At 37.2% G+C, this 22,957-nt stretch overlaps 1 protein-coding gene across 1 annotated transcript; it reads right to left on the reverse strand.

The window, feature by feature from the left end:
• Positions 1-495: 495 nt before the first annotated feature.
• LOC101894468 (uncharacterized) lies at positions 496-20,286 on the reverse strand. Its single transcript, XM_005174917.4, has 9 exons — positions 19,723-20,286; positions 9,418-9,531; positions 9,172-9,331; positions 8,812-8,900; positions 8,268-8,750; positions 8,077-8,180; positions 1,173-1,290; positions 917-1,073; positions 496-748 (listed from the first exon to the last, which is right to left on the reverse strand). Exons 1-9 carry the CDS (start codon positions 20,123-20,125, stop codon positions 607-609), a joined length of 1,770 nt encoding a protein of 589 aa, XP_005174974.2. The 5' UTR covers positions 20,126-20,286; the 3' UTR covers positions 496-606.
• Positions 20,287-22,957: the final 2,671 nt, after the last annotated feature.

Consider the following 22,957-nt stretch of genomic DNA (forward strand, 5'->3'; position numbering starts at 1 on the left):
TCTGGAGGTACCGTTATATGGGGGCCATACAAAAACGTGGACCTACATGACCCATTTTCAATACCAAAATTCCTGCATACATAATACACATTTAAATAAAATTTTATCAATTTACTCCATTTCGTTCTGAAGCTAGAGTGATTTCCACAGACGGACAGACGGATAGACGGATAAACGGACAGACGGACGGACATCTCTACATCGCCAAAGGATTTTATTCTGATCGAGAAAATATTTACTTTGTGGGGTCTAAAATGTATATTTCGAGGTGTTGCCAACGGAATGACAAACTTAATATACCCTCCATACTATGGTGGAGGATATAAAAAAGGACACTCGTATTACAAGGGAATTTCTTGGAATTTTTTTCTATAGGTCTTCAAATACACTTCAAGGCCTGGAAAGTTTTTAGAATTTAATCACAAATTTTGGAATTTCCAAGGCCTTCTTGCCAAACATATTTTTATGGAATTCCATCACTTTCAAACGATTATAAAAAAATGTAAATAAAATTTATTTAATATTCAAAAAAATATACATAAAAAAATATAAAACATTTACAAAAATATATGCAATTCAATTACTCTCTACACACATTTTTTTCTCTCATAGACTAGTTATTTCGGAATCTCCATTCGCTATGGCAGTGTTGCCATTTCTGGCAGTTTGGTTATGGCCATTTTCAGTTTTCGCTGCCCCATCGGCTTTCATTTGAGATTTACGGCGTCTGACCACAATGTAACAAATACTGTTTGGAATTTTGAAATTGCCCGGAAGTAGAGGAAGACGAAATGTTAGGAGACATAGAAAGAGAGAAAGAAAGAGGTTAAAGAAGAAATTAACAATTTTGAGATTAGTTCACAGCGATGACTTTTGAGCTAGACGAAATTTCAGAGTCATTGTTAAATATACTGACATAAAGACAATAATGTTGGGTATCGCAAACACTTCACTGAACAGGAAAATTGCCCCCGGAAAGGAGTCGACGGTCTTCTCATAGATGTCACTGTAGATGGGCACGAAAATCAGCTGGGCCAATGGCTGGCAAATACTGAATATTGAGAACATTTTACCTGTAAGAGAGAAAGAAAGAAAGAGATAGGGAATGAGAGAGAGAATGAGAGAGAGTGGAGGGATATTCAGTTTTTTGTTTTGTATGCAAGATTACTTACTAAGCTCCTCCTCATCCACAATACTAGAGCCAATTGTCTTAATGGCAATAGCTCTCAATGACACAAAACTGTCAGCCACACCACCGGCATAAAAAGTGGCGGTATCACTTGCAAAGGCCTGAAATGGAAAATAGGTTGTATATTAAATACTACTTTCATTGTGTCCTCAGCCATATGGCTAGAGAGGGTATAAAGGGTGAGATAAAAAAAACCAGTAAGGAAAGCTCAAAAGTCGGGCGGGGCCGACTATATGATACCCTACACCACTATGCATATTTAGTAGAGCTCTCGTAAAAAGGTTTATACAGGGCATTTCAGAGCTCTATGAGATATTTGGTACAAAATCAAAATCTATCTAATTCTATCGTGCATTTTACGAACTAAAACTATCTCTGAACCGGGTTTCTCCAAATTTGACGTATTAGCTTCTAGACTGAATTCGGTCTTATGTACGAAAATTCAGGTGATTTGGCCTGATATTGACCATTTAGTGCACATTTAACCCGAAATCGGATGAAGATATATATGGGAGCTATATCGAAATCTGAACCGATTTCGATAAAATTTAAAACAGCTATTCCTGTGCTCCATCTAATACTTGGTACCAAATATCACGGTTGTGGAGTGAATATTACGAATGTATGGGACTAAAACACTAAATCGGATGAAACATATATATGGTTGCTATATCTATATCTGAACCGATTTTCACTAAATTTGATATACTTGCTTCTAGGCTGAATTTGGTCCGATGTACTAAAATTCAGTCCATTTGGACTTATATCGGCCGTTTGGTGCACAATTAACCCGAAATCGGATGAAGATATATATGGGAGCTATATCCAAATCTGAACCGATTTCGATAAAATTACAAACAGCTATTTCTGGGCTGTATCTTATATCTGGTACCAAATATCATTCTAGTGGAGTGCATATTACGAATGTTAGAGGCTTAAACACCAAATCGGATAAAACATATATATGGGAGCTATAGCTGTTTCTGAACCGATTTTCTCCAAATTTGTTGTATTTGCTTTAAGGCTAATCTCGGTCACATGTGCCAAAATCGGATGAAGATATATATGGGAGCTATATCCAAATCTGAACCGATTTCGATAAAATTTCAAACAGCTATTTCTGTGCTCCATCTAATACCTGGTCCCAAATATCACGGTTGTGGAGTGCATAGTAGGAATGTGAGGGACTTAAAGATCAAATCGGATGAAAGATATATATGGGAGCTATAGCTATATCTGAACCGATTTTCTCCAAATTTTATATACTTGCTTCTAGGCCGAACTCGGTTGGGTGTGCCAAAATTCAGGTAATTTGGACTGATAGTGGACATTTGGTGCTCATTTAACCCGAAATCGATTGAAGATATATATGGGAGCTATATCTAAATTTGATCCGATTCACACCAATTTCAATAGGGTTCGTCCTTGGACCAAAAAAATATTGTTTGGAAAATTTCATCTCAATCGGATAATAAATGCGACCTGCATTTTGTTCACAAGAATACATGGACAGACGGACGGACGGACAGACGGACGGACATGCATAAATCGACTCAGAAAGTGATTCTATGAAGGTTCTCAAAAGTAACTATGGGTCTATCTCGTTTCGTTCTCCATGTTACAAACAAATGCACAAAGACATAATACCCTTACCACTATGTGGTGTAGGGTATAAAAACTGCAACAAAGTCAAACGCCGTAATTTTTACATTTTTATACTCTCCACCATAGTATGGGGGGTGGGTATTTTAAGTTTCTCAATTCGTTTGTAACACATCGAAATACATATTTTAGACCCCACAAAGTGTATATATTCTTGATCAGCATAAAATTCTATGGCGATTTAGCGATGTCCGTCCGTCTGTGGAAATCACTCTAGCTTCCGAACAAATTGAAGTAGATTAATAAAATTTTGCTCAAATGTATGTTATGTCTGCAGGACTTTTGGCATTGAAAATTGGCCATATAGCTCCACGTTTTGGTATAGCGCCCATACAACGGTACCTCCCGATATTCGGTATTTTTATGATTTTAGCGACATTATTCACCGGAATTGTTTCAAATTTGGTATTTGAAATTCGTAATGGATACTACAGCCTAAGACAGAAAATTAGTCATGTAGGTCCACGTCTTCGTATAGCCCCCATATAACGGTTCCGCCCGATATTCGGTATTTTGATGATTTTAGCGACATTATTTACCGGAACTATTTCAAATTTGGTATTTGAAGTTCGTAGTGGATACTACAGCCTCTGCCAGAAAATTGTATATGCAGGCTTATGACAAGCGACGTCTTATAGACCCTAATATACGGCTACATTCGGTATTTTTAAGATTTTAACAGAATTTTTAATGCATTTTAATTTTTTGAAAATTGCCAAATTTGTACCACATGGTGGAGTGTATTCAAATTTCGCCTGAACTTATAGCTTTTTTTACTTGTTTTTTATTTATTTTTTGAAAGAAAACAAAATATGTCCGAAAAAGCATAAAATTTTAGAAAAGGTTTAGATTTGTTCGAATTGGTCATGTTTGACACGAATTATGGCCTTCAAACGGCCAATGAAAACGTCATACGCTGCCCGAATGTTGTTCTGCGGTTTTTGGCCCATTCCAGGCGAAGCACTTGCTTAAGGTGATCGACGCTTTCGTATTTTTTAGTGTCAACCTGGCTTTCCAAAATACTCCAGACACAATTGTCCAACGAATTGGTATTCCGGGATTTTGGTGGCCATTGTGCGCTGGAAATGAAGGGAGAAACCTCATTTTGTAACCATGGCGCGTGCTGAGTTCTGTTGGAATATCCAAGATCTGCGGACAAAATATTTGCGTGCCCGAGGCTTTCATACACCCTCCAGAATATTTTCGCGATAATATTCGGTATTAATTCTAATGTCACTGTCGATTAATACGAGCGGAGAGCGATCATCGGCTGTTATGGCGGCTCACACCATTACCATGGCAAGCGCTTGATTTCTGGTGGCGAACCGAAGGTGCAAATTTTCAGCTGACCTCTTTGGCAAGTAAACCCGATCATTTTGTTTGTTTACAAACTGCTGGACGACAAATGTTTTTTTCGTCGGAGAAAACCAAATTCAACTGTTCACCACTTTCGGCCAAGCGAAACAACTCCTTAGCTCTTTTGAGCCTATTTTCCCTTTTTTTTTTTGCGGTGTAAGTTCTTGCACTTTTGGGAATTTCAATGGCTTTACCTCGAGCTCATTTTTTATTATTTTCTGAATGGAATATTGGATATGTTCACCTCACGAGCCATTTTTCGGCCACTGCGATGCGGATTTCGATCAAGTCGCTTCTTTACTTTTCGCACAATTTTTGCTGGTGTTGCTGTTTTCTTCCGTCCACTTCCTTGACGTCGGGCTACGCTACCAGTATCACGGCACGGTAACGAGCGATGGTACGAGACACAAAAAATTTATTCACATTTAAATGCTGGAGTGCTCTAACGATAGCCACTTGTGGTTTAACAGCCAAAGATAAGGAAAACAAACTAGCACGCTTGAATTCCATCGCGAATAACTTTTTTTTCTGGAAAATTCTCACCAAAATGCCTATGTGCGCTCATAAACAATATAATTAGCTGTCACTGGAGTAATTTTAACAGCTGTCGGATGAGTGGCTTAGCAATGACAGCAGTCTGAAGTTGGTTGTAGTTTTTTCATCTCAGCCTGTATATCATTTGATACGGTCAAAAAGTGCCTGGTCGTTTTAACGGTTTTGGTCTTTTGACCAAATTCGTTTCAGGACATTTGGAGCGATGTCCGTCTGTCTGTCTGGCTACTTGGTGCACACGATAACTCTCGAAGGAAGTATCTCATTTAATCAGAACTTGATTCATCGTAATGTTATTATAAAACTTAAGTTGAGTTCGGAGATGGGGAAATATCGGACCACTCCTTCTGATTCAAATTTTTGAATAATTATAACTCTTATAGACGATGATGTAAGATTACGATTGGCTTCAAATTACACAGCTCACCATAATTTTCTTAACACAATTTATCGGCCCATCCTTCTGGAAACACCCCCCCCCTCCCCCTCAACAAAAAAGGGTCAAAATATTTAATACCTTTGAATCTTTTTAATTCGGGCTTGTATTAACCATTTGGTGCGAAATTAATTTGAAATCGGATAAAAATATATATGGGAACTATATCCAAATCTGGACCGATCTTGATAAAATTTGGCAAAGATATTTCTGAGCTATGTTTGATATATTTCCCTGAATATCGTTGTTACGGAGTGCATATTACGGCTGTGGGTAACAAATATAACAAATCGGATGAACTCTATATATATGGGAGCTATAGCTATATCTGAACCGATCTTTACCAAATTTGACATACTAGCTTCTAGACTCAATTCGGTCGTAAGTGCCAAATTCCATCACATTTGGTTAAATATTAGACGTTTGGTGCACAATTTGGTGGTAAATCGGACAAAGTTATATATGGGAGCTATATCTAAATCTGAACCGATTTCGATAAAACTTATCAAATGTATTTCTGAGCTGTATTTGATATATTTCCCGAAATATTGTTGTTAAAGAGTGCATATTACGGCTGTGGAGGACAAAAATAAAAAATCGGATGAACAATATATATGGAAGCTATAGCTATATCTGAACCGATTTCGATCAAATTTGGCATACTTAGTTTCAGGTCCAATTTGATCGTACGTGCACAATTCCATACTATTCGGACAGCTATTACAAGTTTGTTGCACAATAAAAGTCAAATCGGACGAAGATATATATGGGAGGTATATCCAAATTTTGACCGATTATCTTCAATTTCAATAGGGTTCGTCCTTGGGCCAAACAAATGATTTGTGCAATATTTCATCTAGATAGGGCAATAAATGCGAACTGTACTTTGTTTACAAAAAATACATGGACAGACGGACGGACGGACATGCATAAATCGACTCAGAATGTGATTCTATGCAGATCATCAAAATGAACTATGGGTCTATCTCGTTTCCTTTGCCTGTTACAAACAAATGCACAAAGACATAATACCCTGGTCACCTTGTGGTGTAGGGCATAAAAAACAAGTAAAAAAGCTATAAGTTCGGCCGGGTAGAACTTTGAATACCCTCCACCATTTGGAACGAATTTCGAAATTTTCAAAAATCATCAAAATTCCGAATATAGGGAGGTACCATGGGAGTTGTAAAACGTGGACTTGCACAAACAATTTTTTGTCATAGGCTGTAGTATCCCTTACGAACTTCAAATACCAAATTTGAAATAATTCCGGTGAATAATGTCGCGGAAATCATCAAAATACTTCATTTCGTTCGGAAGGTAGAGTTATTTCCACAGACGGACATACGGACAGACAGATAGACGGACGGACATCGCTAAATCGGCATGGAATTGTATGCTGATCAAGAATATGCATACTTTGTGGGGTCTAAAATGTGTATTTCGAGGTGTTACAAATGGAATGACAAACTCAATATACCCTCCATGCTACGGTGGAGAGTATAAAAACATTAAGCTCGACCGGGCTGAAATTAATACCCTCTACCTTAGGGCAAATGGAAACATTAGAACTCCTCATGACCCTCAAATTCCAGTTTTTAGACATATTCATGGGAAATTGTATCAAAAATCATCAAAATACCGAATATCGGAAGGTACCGTGGTCCTATACATACTATGTTTCGCCAACGGAACTAGAACCCATTACGACCCCACAAACACCAATTTTTAGACAAATCTGCGAAGAATTGTGGCAAAAATAATCAAAATACTGAATATTGGTAGGTACCGTGGACCTATACATACAATGTTTCGCCAATGGAGCTAGAACCCAGTAGGACCCAAAAACACCAAAGTTTAAACAAATCCGCAAAGAAATGTGGCAAAAATAATCAAAATACCGAATATCGGGAGGTACCTTTATATGGGAGGTATACCAAATAAGAGGAGTTTCGCCAAATTTCTACATAGAATTCTGAAAGAAATTATTGGAGGACGCCGCACCAGAGGCAAGGAGAAGATGTCTCCTTGCAAAAGTTTAATATTTATTTGTTTGTTCTCAATTTTTGTTTTCAAAAATTTATTCCAAAATTTTGAAATACTTAATACAGATGGACAGACATCGCTAAATCGGTATAGAATTTTATGCTGATCAAGAATAGATATTCTTTGTGGGGTCTAAAATGTATATTTCGAGGTGTTACAAACTGAGTGACCAACCTAAGATACCCTCCATGTTATGGTGGAGGGTATAAAAACATTCAGTTCGGCCGGGCTAAGCTTTGAATGCCCTCTACCTTACGGCAAAAGGAAACGTAAGAGCTCATTATGACCGATAAATACCAATTTTTAGACATATTCGTGGGAAAAAGTGTCAAAAATCATCAAAATACCGAATATCGGAAGGTTCCGTGGACCTATACATACTATGTTTCGCCAACGGAGCTAGAACCCATTACGACCCCACAAACACCAATTTTTAGACAAATCTGCGAAGAATTGTGGCAAAAGTAATCAAATTATCGAATATCGGGAGGTACGGTTATATGGGAGGTATACCAAATAGGAGGAGTTTCGCCAAATTTCTACAATGGAGCCAATGGAGCTAGAACCCATTAGGACCCAAAAACACCAATTTTTTAGACAAATCCGCGAAGAAATGTGGCAAAAATTATCAATATACCGAATATCGGGAGGTACCGTTATATGGGAGGTATACCAAATAGGAGGAGTTTCGCCAAATTTCGACATAGAATTCTGAAAGAATTTATTGGAGGACGCCGCACCAGAGGTAAAGAGAAGATGTCTCCTTGCAATAGTTTAATATTTATAGTCCGATTTTTGTTTTCAAAAATTTATTTCAAAATTTTGAATTACTTACAAATAACACTCTCGATAGTGCTGTTGTCACGGATGATACAAAGCCCACCAGGGCATCGGAAAGCTTGAGTAATTTACTCAATATGGCTGTGCCAAAGAAGGTACCTGAAACCAAAAAAAAAAAAAAAAAAAAATGAGAACAAAATTATGATTTACTCTTTTCAAATTTTACCCTCTCCCCTCTTCACTTACCGGCCAAGGCCAGGGCCGCTATAAATGTCGAATAAACACTGTAGTCATTGCCATTCCAATTCAATTTTTTAAATGCAAAACGGTTCCAAAAATCATTTTCACCCAACGATGGACCCACGGTAAACATATAGGCCATGATTAGGAATATAAGCAGCATGCGACCCCGATTGGGTCGTTTTTTCAGAGGAAACTTGACATAGTCAACAACCAAGGAGGGATCGAAAAAGTCTTTGAAAACATTTCGCTTTTCGTGACTTGCTGTTGCATCAACGGTATCAGTACCGGTTCCATTGCTCGGACGTGGCGCCGTGGGTAAATCTTCCAGTTGGGTAACTTCATAGGCGGGATTTTCAGTGCCACCCGCCGTAACAGCTTTGCCGTTGGCATCATCGTTCGTCATCGTTGATGGTTTCAATTCCTTGATAATAAAAATCACATACAACAGGGCAATGATATTGAACGAGAATGCCATGGTGAAGGACCCTGCCAAGAGATTTTTGTTATGAGATCAATTAATGAAAAATATAAATTTCCTGGTACTTACACCGATATCCCAGGAAGTTAAAGAGTACCCCACTAATGGGTTGGCCTATAAATGGCAACATGTTCGCAAACATGCCAAAAATCCCAAATCTAAAAATGGAAAATAGAGCAATGACAAATAGAAAAGGTTAAATGAAAAAAATATGCAAATACGTTGGGCGCCACTTTGAGTTCATTTCACTTGTTATTTTCATTTTAAGGAAAATAGCGAAAGCACTTCGGAAAGCCCTTCGTTATTATGTTCCATGCATACTTCTATTTAAAGCAAGTACTTGTTTTTAGCCAACTTTTGTGCTGAAGAAAATCCAAAATACCAAATGGCGCCCAACGTTTATTTACCAGACCGTTTATATTTATTTACCTAAATACCCGATCGGGTTCTGGCGTTGATATTGTTATATAACTGTCAATGGCCATCAAACACAATGTATTGCCACCAAACAAGGCCGGCACAATAGCTTCGCTGTATGCTCCAAATTCCATGGGGATTTTGTCAAAAAATATCGCCGATACCAGCAAACCTTCTTCGTGAAATGGTTTTGGAATGAGAACATTATTTTTTTTGGAAGGCTATTCTAGGGGAGGATTTCTTTTTTTGTTTACTTACACAAAAACATAAGACTTTCACCGATCAGCGGAAAAACCATACAAGCCTTGCGTTTATTGTAACGATCACTCCAGCCGCCAGCAAAGAGCATGACAATCAGGGGGAAAATGGCAGCTGGAAGTAAAGGAAAGGTGGCAGGTTTAATAAAATTTTAAAGAATAGATCTATATTTTTCCCTCTCTCTCCCGTTCTCTCTCTCTTTTAGAGGAACTGAACCCTTCGTAATAATAGAGAAAAAATCCTGCAAATTATGAAAGCAGAGCTAAATTATGAAGACACCTTTGTTTGTAAGTTTACATCGCAAAGTAACAGCGGGGGCATGTTCACCCTCTTCAACATTTTTATACCCTCCACCATAGTATGGAGGGTATATTAAATTTGTCATTCTGTTTGTAGCACCTCGAAATATACATTTTAGACCCCACAAAGTATATATATTCTTGATCAGTATAAAATTCTACGTCGATTTAGCGATGTCCGACCGTCTATCCGTCTGTGGAAATCACTTTAGCTTCCCAACGAAATGAAGTAGGTTGATAAAATTTTACTTAAATGTATATTATGTCTTTTGGCATTGAAAATGGGATATGTATGTCAACGCTTTGGTATAGCCCCCATATATCGGTACATCCCTATTTTCGATATTTTGGTGGTTAAAGCGAGACCGGAAATATTTAAAATTTGGTATTTGAAGTTCGTAATGAATACAAGAGCCTAAGACAAAAAAATTGTCTGTACAGGTCTACGTTTTGGTATATACTCCATATACAGGGTGAGATAAAAAAACTGCGACCAACTTCAGATTGCTGTCATTTTTAAGCCACTAGTCCGACAACTGTTAAAATTATTCCAGCGAAAGCTCATTATATTGTTTACAAGCGGACAAAAGCATTTTGGTGAGAATTTTCCAGAAAAAAAAATTATCCGTTATGGAATTCAAGCGTGATAGTGTGATCTCTTTATATTTGGCTGGAAAACCACAAGTGGCTATCGGTAGAGCACTCCAGCATTTAAATGTGAATAAATGTTTTGTGTCTCGTACCATCGCTCGTTACCGTGATACTGGTAGCGTAGCTCGACGTCAAGGAAGCTGACGGAAGAAAACAGCAACATCAGCAGAAATGTTTCGAAAAGTAAAGAGGCGACTTGATCGAAACCCGCGTCCCCGATATTCGGTATTTTGATGGTTTTAGCGACATTATTCACCGGAATTGTTTCAAATTTGGTGTTTTAAGTTCGTAAAGGATAGTACAGCCTAAGACAGAAAAGTGTCTTTGTATGTCCACATCTTGGTATTGCCCTCATGGTACCTCCCTATATTCGGTATTTTGACGATTTTAGCGACATTATTCACCAATTATTTAAGATTTTAACAGAATTTTTAATGACTTTTATTTTGTTTCTTTTTTTTTTTTTTTGAAAATTGCCAAGTTCATTCTCAATGTTGGAGGGTATTCAAAGTTCGTCTCGGCCGAACTGCCATTTATCCTCACATCATTAGAATAATCATTTTGGGATTTTTTGACGAAAGCAATTAAAATATTCCAACATCAAGCGATTAGCAAATATTTGTTTGATTGGAAAATCACTTTTATTTATAAGTTCTCAAAACAAAACAAAAAAAATAATGCACATACATACATACATACTATACATGTGATTATGACGACATCAACGCCGCCAGACATAAAGGTCATTAGTGACTTAAATCTCCCATTGAACATGAACTTGAATTTGGGATTTAACTGTTGGTGGCGATTTTAAAATTTCTAAACAATTTTCAGATTTTCAGGTGGGTCGAGGTTCCCCCAACCCTCTCTCTCTTTTCCCCCCTCACCCTTAAGACATTACCTTTAAGAGATTTTCAGCACATTTTAAATAGATTACTTGTTGTTATGTTCGTTAAAACAACATCACCAAGACCCACCCCCTTTTTCTATTTTTCTGACTACGTCCCTGGTTCTAAGTCACACAAATTAAGCATAGCACAAGTTGAAGATTAAGTTCAGCTATGTCTAGCGACTTGATTAGTTTACAATTTTGTAAATGCTTAACCAGTTTGAAATCAATATCACTCTCTTTCCCCCCTTTCTCTTTCTCTCTTCATGTATGTGGTGCTGTAAATTCCACTCAACTATGAATGAACCCGCTTTTTGGGGAGCGCAGCTACATTCTTGATTGATGTTCTATTGTGTGGCGATCGCTTCTTTTATGGTTTGACTGGTTTTTCAATTTTGGAATTTTTGGTAGTGTTTTGATGTTGTTTTTTTTTTTTTTTTTTTTTGTTCTTTTTGGTTGATTTTGGACGAAAACACGTGCTGCTGCCATGAATATGCTAAATTCGGATGATTACTTTTATTTTAATAGCTAATTTGAAATATTTTTCTAGGAAGATGCGTTAAATAAATTTCAGAACTTTTAATCATGAAATGGAAATTTTATTTAATTATATAATTTAATTATATTATATATGTGGAACTATCAAATTATAAGAGAATTTTGGATTTTGCCCCTAAATAAAACTGTGCGACAAAATTCAATGTTTTCCAATAATTACAGGAAAATCCAAGAGATTATGAGAGTAGGGCTAAAAATAGAAGACACGTGTCACGGTGTTTTCAAAAGTTTAAATCGCAAAGTGGCCTAAAAGGAAAGTTCCTCCCTCTTCCATAGTTTTTGAAGTTTTTGGATTAAGATTCCTTGAAACGAGTCGATTTTTGGAATACAGTGTCTTCAGCAATAATACTAACAATACGAGGATTATTTTGCTGGATTATTTTGCACCAAAGCGGTCGTTTTGGCCCTTTTTGCAAAGTATGGTTAAGAAATTCCTTTCTAACTCCTTTTTTAAATATTGTACAAAATTATTTATCATAAAATTTTACTCTAAGTATTAGCAGACGCCAAAAGTCTAAATTTTACCTAAACCCCAGCAACTCAAAAAAAAAAAAATAATTTTTAGGGCTGAATTCGTATTTAATTTGAGTTTATGCTAAATTCTCCTACAAAGCATCATTTTATATGGATCAGGGTCAAAAACAATGTTCCTCGTCGGGTTTCAAGAAAAGAAATCTCTATTTGCATTAGACATCAAGAAAATATATACATCAGTATAACAAATAAAAAACAAAAAACTAAAAAAAAATCTATAAGTTCGGCCGGACTGAACTTTGAATACCCTCCACCATTTGAAACGAATTTGGAAATTTCAAAAAAAAAAATAAATAAATAAATGAAATAAAATAAAATCCATTAAAAATTCTGTTAAAATCCTAAAAATACCGAATGTAGCCGATATATCAGGGTCTATACGACGACGTGGGACTGCATCTTTTGTAATAAGCCACTACAATTTTCAAATGGGAAATTTGAAAAAAATCGGTGAAAAATTAGCTAAAATCATCAAAATACCGAAGATAGGGAGGTACCTTTATATGAGAGCTATACCAAAACGTAGACCTGCACAGACAATTTTCTGCCATAGGCTGTAGTATCCCTTACGAACTTCAAGTACTAAATTTGTAACATTTCCGGTGAATAATGATGCAAATATCATCAAAATACCGAATGTGGGGAGGTGCCGTTATATGGGGGCTATACGAAGACGTGGATCTGCACGGACAATTTTCTGCCTTAGGCTGTAGTATTTAGTAGGAACTTCAAATACCAAATTTAAAACATTTCCGGTGAATAATGTCGCTAAAATCATTAAAATACCGAATATCGGAAGGTACTCTTATGTGAGGGCTATACGAAGACTTCGACCTGCACAGACTATTTTCTATCATAGGTTGTAGTATCCGTTACAAAGTTTAAGTACCTAATTTGAAACAATTACGATGAATAATGGAGCTAAAATCATCAAAATACCGAATATCGGGAGGTACTGTTATATGAAGGCTATACCGATGAGAAAACATTCGTTTTCCAGCTGTTTGTAAACAAACAAAATGGTCGGGTTTACTTGCCAAAGAGGTCAGCTGAAAATATGAACCTTTGGTTGGCCACCAGAACTCAAGAGCCGGCCATGGTGATGGTGTGGGACGCCATAACAACCGATGGTCGCTCTCCGCCCGTATTAATCGATCGTGGCATCAGAATAAATGCCGAATACTATGGAAGCCGAATATTATTCTGGAGGGTGTATTAAAGCCTTGGGCAAAAAGCACGCAAACATTTTGGCCGCAGACCTTGGACATTCCAACAGGTCTCAGCACCATCACACTCAGCACGCGCAACCCAAGAATCTTTACAAAATAAGGTTCCTTGCTTCATTTCTAGCACACAATGCCCACCAAAATCTCCGGATACCAATCCGTTGGACTATTGTGTCTGGAGTATTTTGGAAAGCAAGTTTTTCACTAACAAATACCAAAGTGTCGATAACCTCAAACAAGTGCTTCGCCGGGAATGGCCCAAAATACCGCAGAGCAACATTCGGGCAGTGTGTAACAGTTTTATTGGCCCTTTGAAGGCCGTAATTTGTGCCAAAGGTGACCAAATCGAATAAATCTAAAATTATTTTAAAATTTGATGCTATTTCCGACATTTTTTCCATTCATTCAATAAACGCCCATCTATCCGTCTAACCGTCTGTGGAAATCACTCAGCTTCCGAACGAAATAAAATAGATCGATAAAATGTTACTTTTTAACTTTTAGTATTGTAAATGGGTCATGTAGGTCCACGTTTTAGAATAGCCCTGCAGTGTAAATATCGAAAAATTTATAAATAAATATAAGAAGTGATCTGAAGGTTTTGCCAGGCGAAAGATGATGAATTTCTGAAATCTTCTTTTGCGTTGCCTGCAAATCCAACGGAACCCACCAGGCAGATAGGTATGACTTAATCGGCAAAAAATTGTCATTTTGTCGCTTTTGTTATTTTACATTTGGCCTTGAAAGCGAATACCCATCAATAAATCAAATCTATAATCACAGAGAGCTTGATTATTTCTGCGTATTTATTTAAATGTCAGCGGTAGTTTTGTTTCCAGCTTTTTTTATCCGGTTCTCTCTATCTTGATGTATGTATTACGTATATCTTTGTTGCTTTGTTTAAGAAATTTGCCTTGTTCAAGAATATTGAATTCTAAATTACTGGACGAGAACAAGATTTGAATAGAATTCGGGTTTTGTTTGTTTTCATAATTTTATTTTAGAAAACAGCCGATCTGCTTTGAGCAAGATATGAGATATTGTCTGATTTTTTTTTAATTCTGTGATTACCTTTTATTTTTGGATATTTAGGGTGGTTTAAATTAGACTCAGGAGGATTTTAGACTTATAATTTTAGACGGAGAATTTGAAGGAGTCAGAGTTATTATAATGACGGAATTGGACAATAAATGACAATTTTCTGCCGATCAAGTCATACCGATCTACCTGGTGCTTTGGCTAGATTTGCAGACTACACAAATGAAGATTTCAAAAATTCCCATCTCTCACCTGGCAAACTCTTTTAAAATTTGTTATTCAAAAAAAAAAAAAAAATCAAAAATTCCAGCAGGGTGTTAGTAAACCCGTTACAATTTAAAGGCTACGCCAATTTGCAAAACATTTTATTTTTTGGAATTTCTTCTTGTCCCACACCTTCTCTTTTACCGGCAAAATATTTGAAACTTACATAAATATGATTTCGCAAATGCCCTTAAAAATTAACATTCTTTTGGGTATGTAGATTTTCTGTTTCGGAATCATCCCAGGCGTTTGAAGTCTATTTTTGTGAAGTTTGCTTCGCAATTTCATAACCTTGACTTTCGCTTGGCAAAATATTTGAATATAAAATTTAAATCCAGTTTGCTGGGAAAGGTGTTGCAAAAAAAAAAAAAATAAATAAACAATAATCCGTTAAATAATAATAATATAATTTTATTATTATTTAACGGATTATTGTTTTTTTTTAAAGGCACATCTGACAATCAAGGGGTTTTCTAATTTTTTAAGCACTCATCTTAGATTTTTCTAATTTTGATATTGATTTTTTTATACCCTCCACCATAGTATGGCGGCTATATTAAGTTTGTCATACCGTTTGTAACACCTCGAAATATACATTTTAGACCCCATAAGGCATATACAGGGTGAGATAAAAGAAACTGCAACGAAGTCAAACGCCATAATTATTATTTTTTATACCCTCAGCCATATGGCTACAGAGGGTATATATCATTTGATACGGTCAAAACGTGCCTAGTCGAAATAACGGTTTTAGACCCTAGGTCTCTTTGGACCAAATCCGTTTCAGAACATTTGGAGTCGATCTAGCGATGTCCGTCCGTCCGTCCGTCCGTCCGTCCGTCTGTCTGTCTGTCTGTCTGGCTGGCTGGTGCGCACGATAACTCTTGAAGGGAGTATCCGATTTGGTCCAAACTTGATACATCGTAATATTTTTGTCAAGTTCGGAGATGGGCAATATCGGTCCACTCCTTCTGGTACCTCCCCCACAAAAGGTCGAAATTTTCAAAAAATTTATTTTTTGCACAGAAAGAGAAGCGATAAACCGATTTTGCCCCAACTTTGCAAATCTTAATATTTGCATCAGTGTTAGGTCAAGTGTGAAAATGGACAATATCGGTCCACTCCATCAAGTACCTCCCCCACAAATGGTCAAAATTTTGAATAATTACAACTCTCATAATATGTGATGTAAGAGTCCGATTGTCTTCAAATTTTACACATGCCAATATTTATGTTAGCCCAAGGTCTGATGTTAAGATGGAATATATCGGTCCATTCCTTCTGGTACCTCCCCCACAAATGGTCGAAATTTTAACAAATATATTTTTTTTGCACAGAAAGAGAAACGATAATCCGATTTTGCTCAAACTTTGCAAATCTCAATATTTGCGTAAGTGCTAGGTCAATTGTAAAAATGGACAATATCGGTCTACTCCTTCTGGTACCTCCCCCACAAAGGGTCGAAATTTTAAATAATTACAACTCTCATAAAATGTGATAAAATAGTCCGATTGTCTTCAAATTTCACACATCCCAATATTTATATTAACCCAAGGTCTGGTGTTAGGATATTTACGTCAGTTCTAGGTCAGGTGCAAAAATGGATAATATAGGCCTACTCCATCAAGTACATCCGCCACAAAAGGTCGAAATTTTGAATATTCATCACGCCCTTAAAACACTTGAACACGATTCCATTCCAAAGAATCCGAAATAAACATCCAGTTCTCTTCATATTACACACGTCCCATTATTTCTGCTAACTCAAGATCTGGTGTGAAGATGGGATATATCGGTCCACTCCTTCTGGTACCCTCCCCCACAAAACGCAAAATTATAATCCGATTCTATTCAGACTAGGATGATGTATTTTATCTGTATTAGATGAAGTGTGAAAATGGAATACTTCGGTCCGCTGTATCTGTTACCTGACGCATATTTCCATTTTCCGTAAAGGTGCACATACCTCATATAAAGTACAAGAAGTAGTCGATATAGTCCAAATCTGTCACGTTCGTAACTCAAGGCTGAGGGTATACATCTGTCGGCAAAACCGACTGATACTATTTTACTTGTTTTTTTTTCATTTTATTGATTGGCCAAATGAACGCTGCCCGAATGTTGCTCTGCGGTAGTTTGGCCCATTCCTGGCGAAGCGCTTGCTTGAGGTGATCGACACTTTGGTATTATTTAGTGCCAACCTTACTTTCCAAAATACTCCAGACACAATAGTTGAACGGATTGGTATCCGGAGATCTTGGTGGCCATTGTGCGCTGGAAATGAAGCGAAGAACCTCATTTTGTAACCATTCTTGGGTGGCGCGTACTGAGTGCGATGATGCTGAGTCCTGATGGAATGTCCAAGGTCTGTGGCAAAAGGCTTTAATACACCCTCCAGAATATTTTCGCGATAATATTCGTCATTTATTCTGATGTCACGGTCGATTAATACGTGCGGAAAGCGACCATCGGCTGTTATAGTGGCCCACACCGCCCCACCATGGCCGGCGCTTGAGTTCTGTGGTGTGTTGGCCAACCGAAGATGCACATTTTCAGCTGACCTCTTTGGCAAGTAAACACGATCATTTTGTTTGTTTACAAACTGCTGGACAACGAATGCTTTCTCATCGGAGAAAACCAAATTCGGCAGTTCACCACTTTCGGCCACGCGAAGCAACTCTTTAGCTCTTTTGAGTCTATTTTCTTTCTATTGCGGTGTAAGTTCTTGCACTTTTTGGAATTTAAATTGCTTTACCCCGAGCTCATTTTTCAATATTTGTCGAATGTAATATTGCGATATGTTCAGCTCACATGCCGTTTTTCGGCCACTGCGACGCGGGCTTCGATCAAGTCGCTTCTTTACTTTTATGGGGGGAATATTAAGTTGGACATTCCGTTTTTAAGACGTCGAAACACATATTTTAGACCCCACACAGCATAAAATTCTGTGTCGATTTAGCGATGTCCGTCCGTCTATCCGTCTGTGGAAATCACTCTAGCTTCCGAGCGAAATGAAGTAGGTTGATAAAATTTTACGCAAATGTATATTATGTCTGCAGGACTTTTGGTATTGAAAATGGGTCATGTGGGTCCAATCCTTCGTATAGCCCCCAAATAATGGTAGCTCTCTGTTTTCGGTATTTTGGTGATTAAAGCGACGTTATTCACCGGAATTGTTTCAAATTTGGTATTTAAAGTTCAAAATGGATACTACAGCCTCTGACAGAAAATTGTCCGTGCAGGTCCACGTCTTCACATAGCCCCAATATAACGATACCTCCCGATATTCGGAATTTTGATGATTTTAGCGACAATATTCACTGGAATTATTTCAAATTTGGCATTTAAGGTTCATCATAAATACTACAGCCTATGACAGAAAATTGTCCGTGCAGGTCCACGTCTTCGCATAGCCCCCATATAACGGTACCTCCCGATATTCGGTATTTGGATGATTTTAGCGAAATTATTCATCGGAATTGTTTGAAATTTAGTACTTGAAGTTCGTAATGAATACTACAGCCTATGACAGAAAATTGTTTGTGCAGGTCCACGTCTTCGTATAGCCCCCATATAACGACGGCACCTCCCGATATTCGGTATCTTGATGATTTTAGCAACTTTATTTACCTGAATTATTTCAGATTTGGTTTTTGAAGTTCGTAATGGATACTACAGCCTATTACAGAAAATTGTCCGTGCAGGTCCACGTCTTCGTATAGCCTCATATAACGGTACCTCCGGATTTTCGGTATTTTAATGATTTTAGAGACATTATTTATCGGAATTGTTTCAAATTTGGTATTTGAAGTTGGAAATGGATACTACAGGCTATGACAGAAAATTATCTGTGCAGGTCCACGTCTTCGCATAGCCCCCATATAAACGTTCCTCCAATTATTCGGTATTTTGGTGATTTTAGCGACATTATTCACCGGAATTGTTTCAACTTTGGTATTTGAAGTTCGTAATGGATACTACAGCCCAAGACAGAAAATTGTCTGTGCAGGCCTATGTCTTCGTATAGCCCCCATATAACGGTACCTCCGGATTTTCGGTATTTTAATGATTTTAGCGACATTATTTACCGGAAATGTTTCAAATTTGGTATTTGAATTTAGTAATGGATACTGCAGCCTGAGGCAGAAAATTGTCTGTGCAGGTCCTCGTCTTCGTGTAGCTCCCATATAATAGTTCCTCCCTATATTGTTGATTTTAGCTACATTATTCACCGATTTTTTTAAGTTTCTCATTTGAATATTTTAATGGCTTATGACAAAATTTGCCTTTGCAGGTCCACGTCGTCGTTTAGATCCGAATATGACGGCTACATTTGGTATTTTTAAGATTTTTTATTTATTTATTTATTTATTATTTTTTTTTTTTTTTTTGAAATTTTGTTCCAAATTTGTTCCAAATGGTGAAGGGTATTCAAAGTTCGGTCCGGTCGACCTTACAGCTTTTTTACTTGTTTTTGTATATTTCACCGCCCGATTATCGCGGATTTTTTTTTAAATTTTAGGAGCATATATTTATCCTGGATTTCAAAGAAAACCTTGTAAGGACCTCCTGAATAAAAATCGAGGATTTTAGAGAAAAAATTTTCAAAGACAAAAATCGGGAATATTTGGAGTTTTTTGGATTCAGTTTTAATTCCTATTTTCAATTTTTTTACAATTTTTTTTTTTTAAAAATATTTGAATTAAATGGCGTTGATTTGTATTTTGGGAATATTTTTATGTTTGCACTTTACACTTTTTTCTATCTTTGGAAAACCTTAGAATTATAAACATTTGTACCCAATTTCAACATCTGTCTATCATTTTTTTTCCACTTCAACACTCACCTATGGGCGCCCTCTTGCCCGAAACATTGGCGGCCAGTTTTTGTGCCCCCACTTCGGCTTTACACACGGTGAAATTGAAACCCGGCGATATATCCGTTGCCACTTTCTCCGCTTCGGTGGCACTATAGTCCGTTACGTTTTCAAAATTAAAGGCATCACAATTGATGTCGTAGACCGATTTATCCAATGTCGTAGAACACACTTCACGGCTATAGCCCAAATTCACGCTACACGCCTTCTCGAGCGGAAAACTCAACATGGCAATGATATTGAAAACACTGGCCATCACATAGAAGAAGAAAAATGGCTCAATGACCAGATAACGGCGATAACGCCAGACTTTTTGAAAATAGCTAAGTTTTTCCTCATTTTCAGTGGCTGCATTTGGGTGGGTGGTATCCATTTTTCTTTGTCTTTTTTTTTTGGTATTTTTGGTATTTTTTAAAAATGAATTTTGAATTTCTTTTTTGTTACACTTTTGAATACCCGCTTTCGTTTTCGAACATTGCCGTGTTTGAATTTTGTGTGTGTTTTGAAATATGTTAATGCGCGCAGGCGTCCAATTTTAAACTAAACTTAGATAACGAATTAGCAAAGTTAGTCTCAGTCTCAAACTCAGTCACTGGCTCGCTCTGCGTCTCGATGCTGCTGATGTGACCAGAAAACATCATCAGGCAGGTTTTGCTAATCATCGATTTTACGCGTTTTATTGTTGTTGTTGTTGTTTTAATGTGTTTGTTTTATTTTTGTTAAAGAAGAAGAAGATAAACAGCTTCTAAGTTTTGTCCGGTTAACTGTACAGTGGAGTGTGGTTATGAGGAAAAGTGAATGAAATTCTTTTGCCGATTTTTCTGAAAGAGAATTAAACAGGTTAAAGAGAATCAGTCGGTTTAGCCGACATATGTATAACCTAAGCCATTATTCGATTATTTAAAAATATTTTGACTTGCGTTGTGATTTTTCCAAATTTTGACCCTTTGCTAGGGAAGTATCAGAAGGAATGTACTGATTTATCCCATCTTCACAGCAGATCTTGTTTAGATGGAAATATTGAGATGCGCTAAGTCTGAATGGAATCGGATGTTAATTTCGCTTTATAGGAGCTTCATGGATATTCAAAATTTTGACCCTTTGTTGGGGAGGTGCCAGAAGGAATGGACCGATATATACCACCTTCACAGCAGATCTTATGTTAGTACAAATAATGGGATGTGTGAAATATGAAGAGAGCCGGATACTTATTTCGGATTTTATAATCGTTTTTCGTTATTCAAAATGTTGACCCTTTGTGGGTGAGGTACCAGAAGGAATGATCCGATCTCCACCAACTTTGTAACAGATCTAGTGTTGATGGAAATATTGGTGTGTACCAAGTCTGAATAGAATCGAATGTTAATTTCGCGTTTTATGAGCTTCATGGGTATTAAAAAATTTGACCCTCTGGGGGGAGGTACCAGAAGGGGTGGACCCATATATCTCATCTTCACACCAGACCTTGGGTTAATACAAATATTTTGATAAGTGAAATTTGAAGACAATCGAACACTTACATCTCATTTTATAAGAGTTATAGTTTTTCAAAATTTTGAGACTTGGTGGGGGTAGATCTTTGTAACAGATCTTGTGTTGATAGAAATATTGAGATGTACCAAGTTTGAATGGTATCGGATATTAATTTCGCGTTTTATAAGTTTCACGGGTTTTCAAAATTTTGACCCTTTGTGGGTCAGGTACCAGAAGCGGTGGACCGATATATCCCATCTTCACACCAGACCATCGGTTAATAAAAAATATTTTGATAAGTGTAATTTGAAGATAATCGGATTCTTACATCTCATTTTATTAGAGTTATAATTATTCAAAATTTTGACCCTTTGTGGAGGAGGTGCTTAATGGAGTGGACCGATACTGTCCATTTTCGCACCTAACCTAGCAATGATGCAAATATTAGTCGCAAAGTAGGAGCATAATCGGATCATCCTTATTCTTTCTGTGCAGTAAAATATTTTCTTTGAAAATGTTGACCATTTGTGTGGGAGGTCCCAGAAGGAATGGGCCGATATTGCCCATCTCCCAATTTGATCTAAGTTTGATAATAATATTACTATGTAGCAAGTTTGGACCAAATCGGATACTCGCTTCGAGAGTTATCATGCGCACCAACCAACCAAACAGACAGACGGAAGAACATCGTTAGATCGACTCCAAATGTCCGGTAACGAATTCGGTCCAAAGAGAAGTAGGGTCTTAAACCATTATTTCGATGGGACATGTTTTGGGCATATCAAAATATATATACGCTGTCTAGCCATATGGCTGAGGGTATAAAAGGGGAATTGAGAGAGAGAGAGAGAGTGGGAGAGAGATAGAGAGAGGGAGAGAGAGAGAGAGTAGGGAGTAAACCTACTTCACACTTTTATTCAGTTTTTCCTTCCTCCAAATATTTTTATACCCTCCACCTTGGAAAAGAGGGTATATTAACTTTGTCATTCCGTTTGTAACATCCCTAAATATTCGTTTTAGACCCCATAAAGTATATATATTCATAATCAGCATAAAATTCTAACTCGATTTAACGATGTCCGTCTGTCTGTCTGTCCGTCTGTCTGTCTGTCCGTCTGTCTGTCCGTCTGTCTGTTGAAATCACGATACAGCCCACATTATTTGACGTAGAGCTCCAAAATTTAGCAGAGCTATTTGCATTGTGTCTAGGATGGTTGGTATTGAAAATGAGATATATCGGTCCACGTTCTGGTATAGTCCCCATATAACGGTACCTCCCGATATTCGGTATTTTGATGATTTATGCCACATTTTTTCACGGATTTGTCTTAAAATTGGTATTTGTAGGTCATAGCGGGTCCCTGAGCGTGTGGCAAAACATTGCATGTATAGGTCCACGTTGTGGTATAGCCCCCATATAAAGGTACCTCCCGATATTTAGTATTTTAATTTTTTTTTACCACATTTTTTCAGGGATTTGTTCGAAAATTGGTATTTGTTGGTCATAATTGGTTCCAGCTTCGGTGGCGAAACATTGTATGCATGGGTCCATGATTTGATATAGCCCCCATATAACGGTACCTCCCGATATTCGGTATTTTGATGGTTTTTGCCACATTTTTTCACTGATTTGTCTAAAAATTGGTATTTGTGGGTCATAATGGGTTCCAGCTCCGGTGGCGAAACATTGTAATTATAGGTCCACGTTTTGGTATAGCCCCCATATAACGGT

Source organism: Musca domestica, unplaced genomic scaffold (assembly GCF_030504385.1).
Source record: "Musca domestica strain aabys unplaced genomic scaffold, Musca_domestica.polishedcontigs.V.1.1 1242, whole genome shotgun sequence".
Taxonomy (NCBI): Eukaryota; Metazoa; Arthropoda; class Insecta; order Diptera; family Muscidae; genus Musca; species Musca domestica.

Bases quoted from the DNA above. Each gene is read 5' to 3' on its own strand.
- LOC101894468 (XM_005174917.4), bottom strand. From the start codon at position 20,125: ATGGATACCACCCACCCAAATGCAGCCACTGAAAATGAGGAAAAACTT. The intron at 8,901-9,171 runs GTAAATAAATAT...TTCCATTTTTAG, and splicing joins GAACCCGATCGGGTATTTAG to ATTTGGGATTTTTGGCATGT. The intron at 8,181-8,267 runs GTAAGTGAAGAG...TTTTGGTTTCAG, and splicing joins AGCGGCCCTGGCCTTGGCCG to GTACCTTCTTTGGCACAGCC.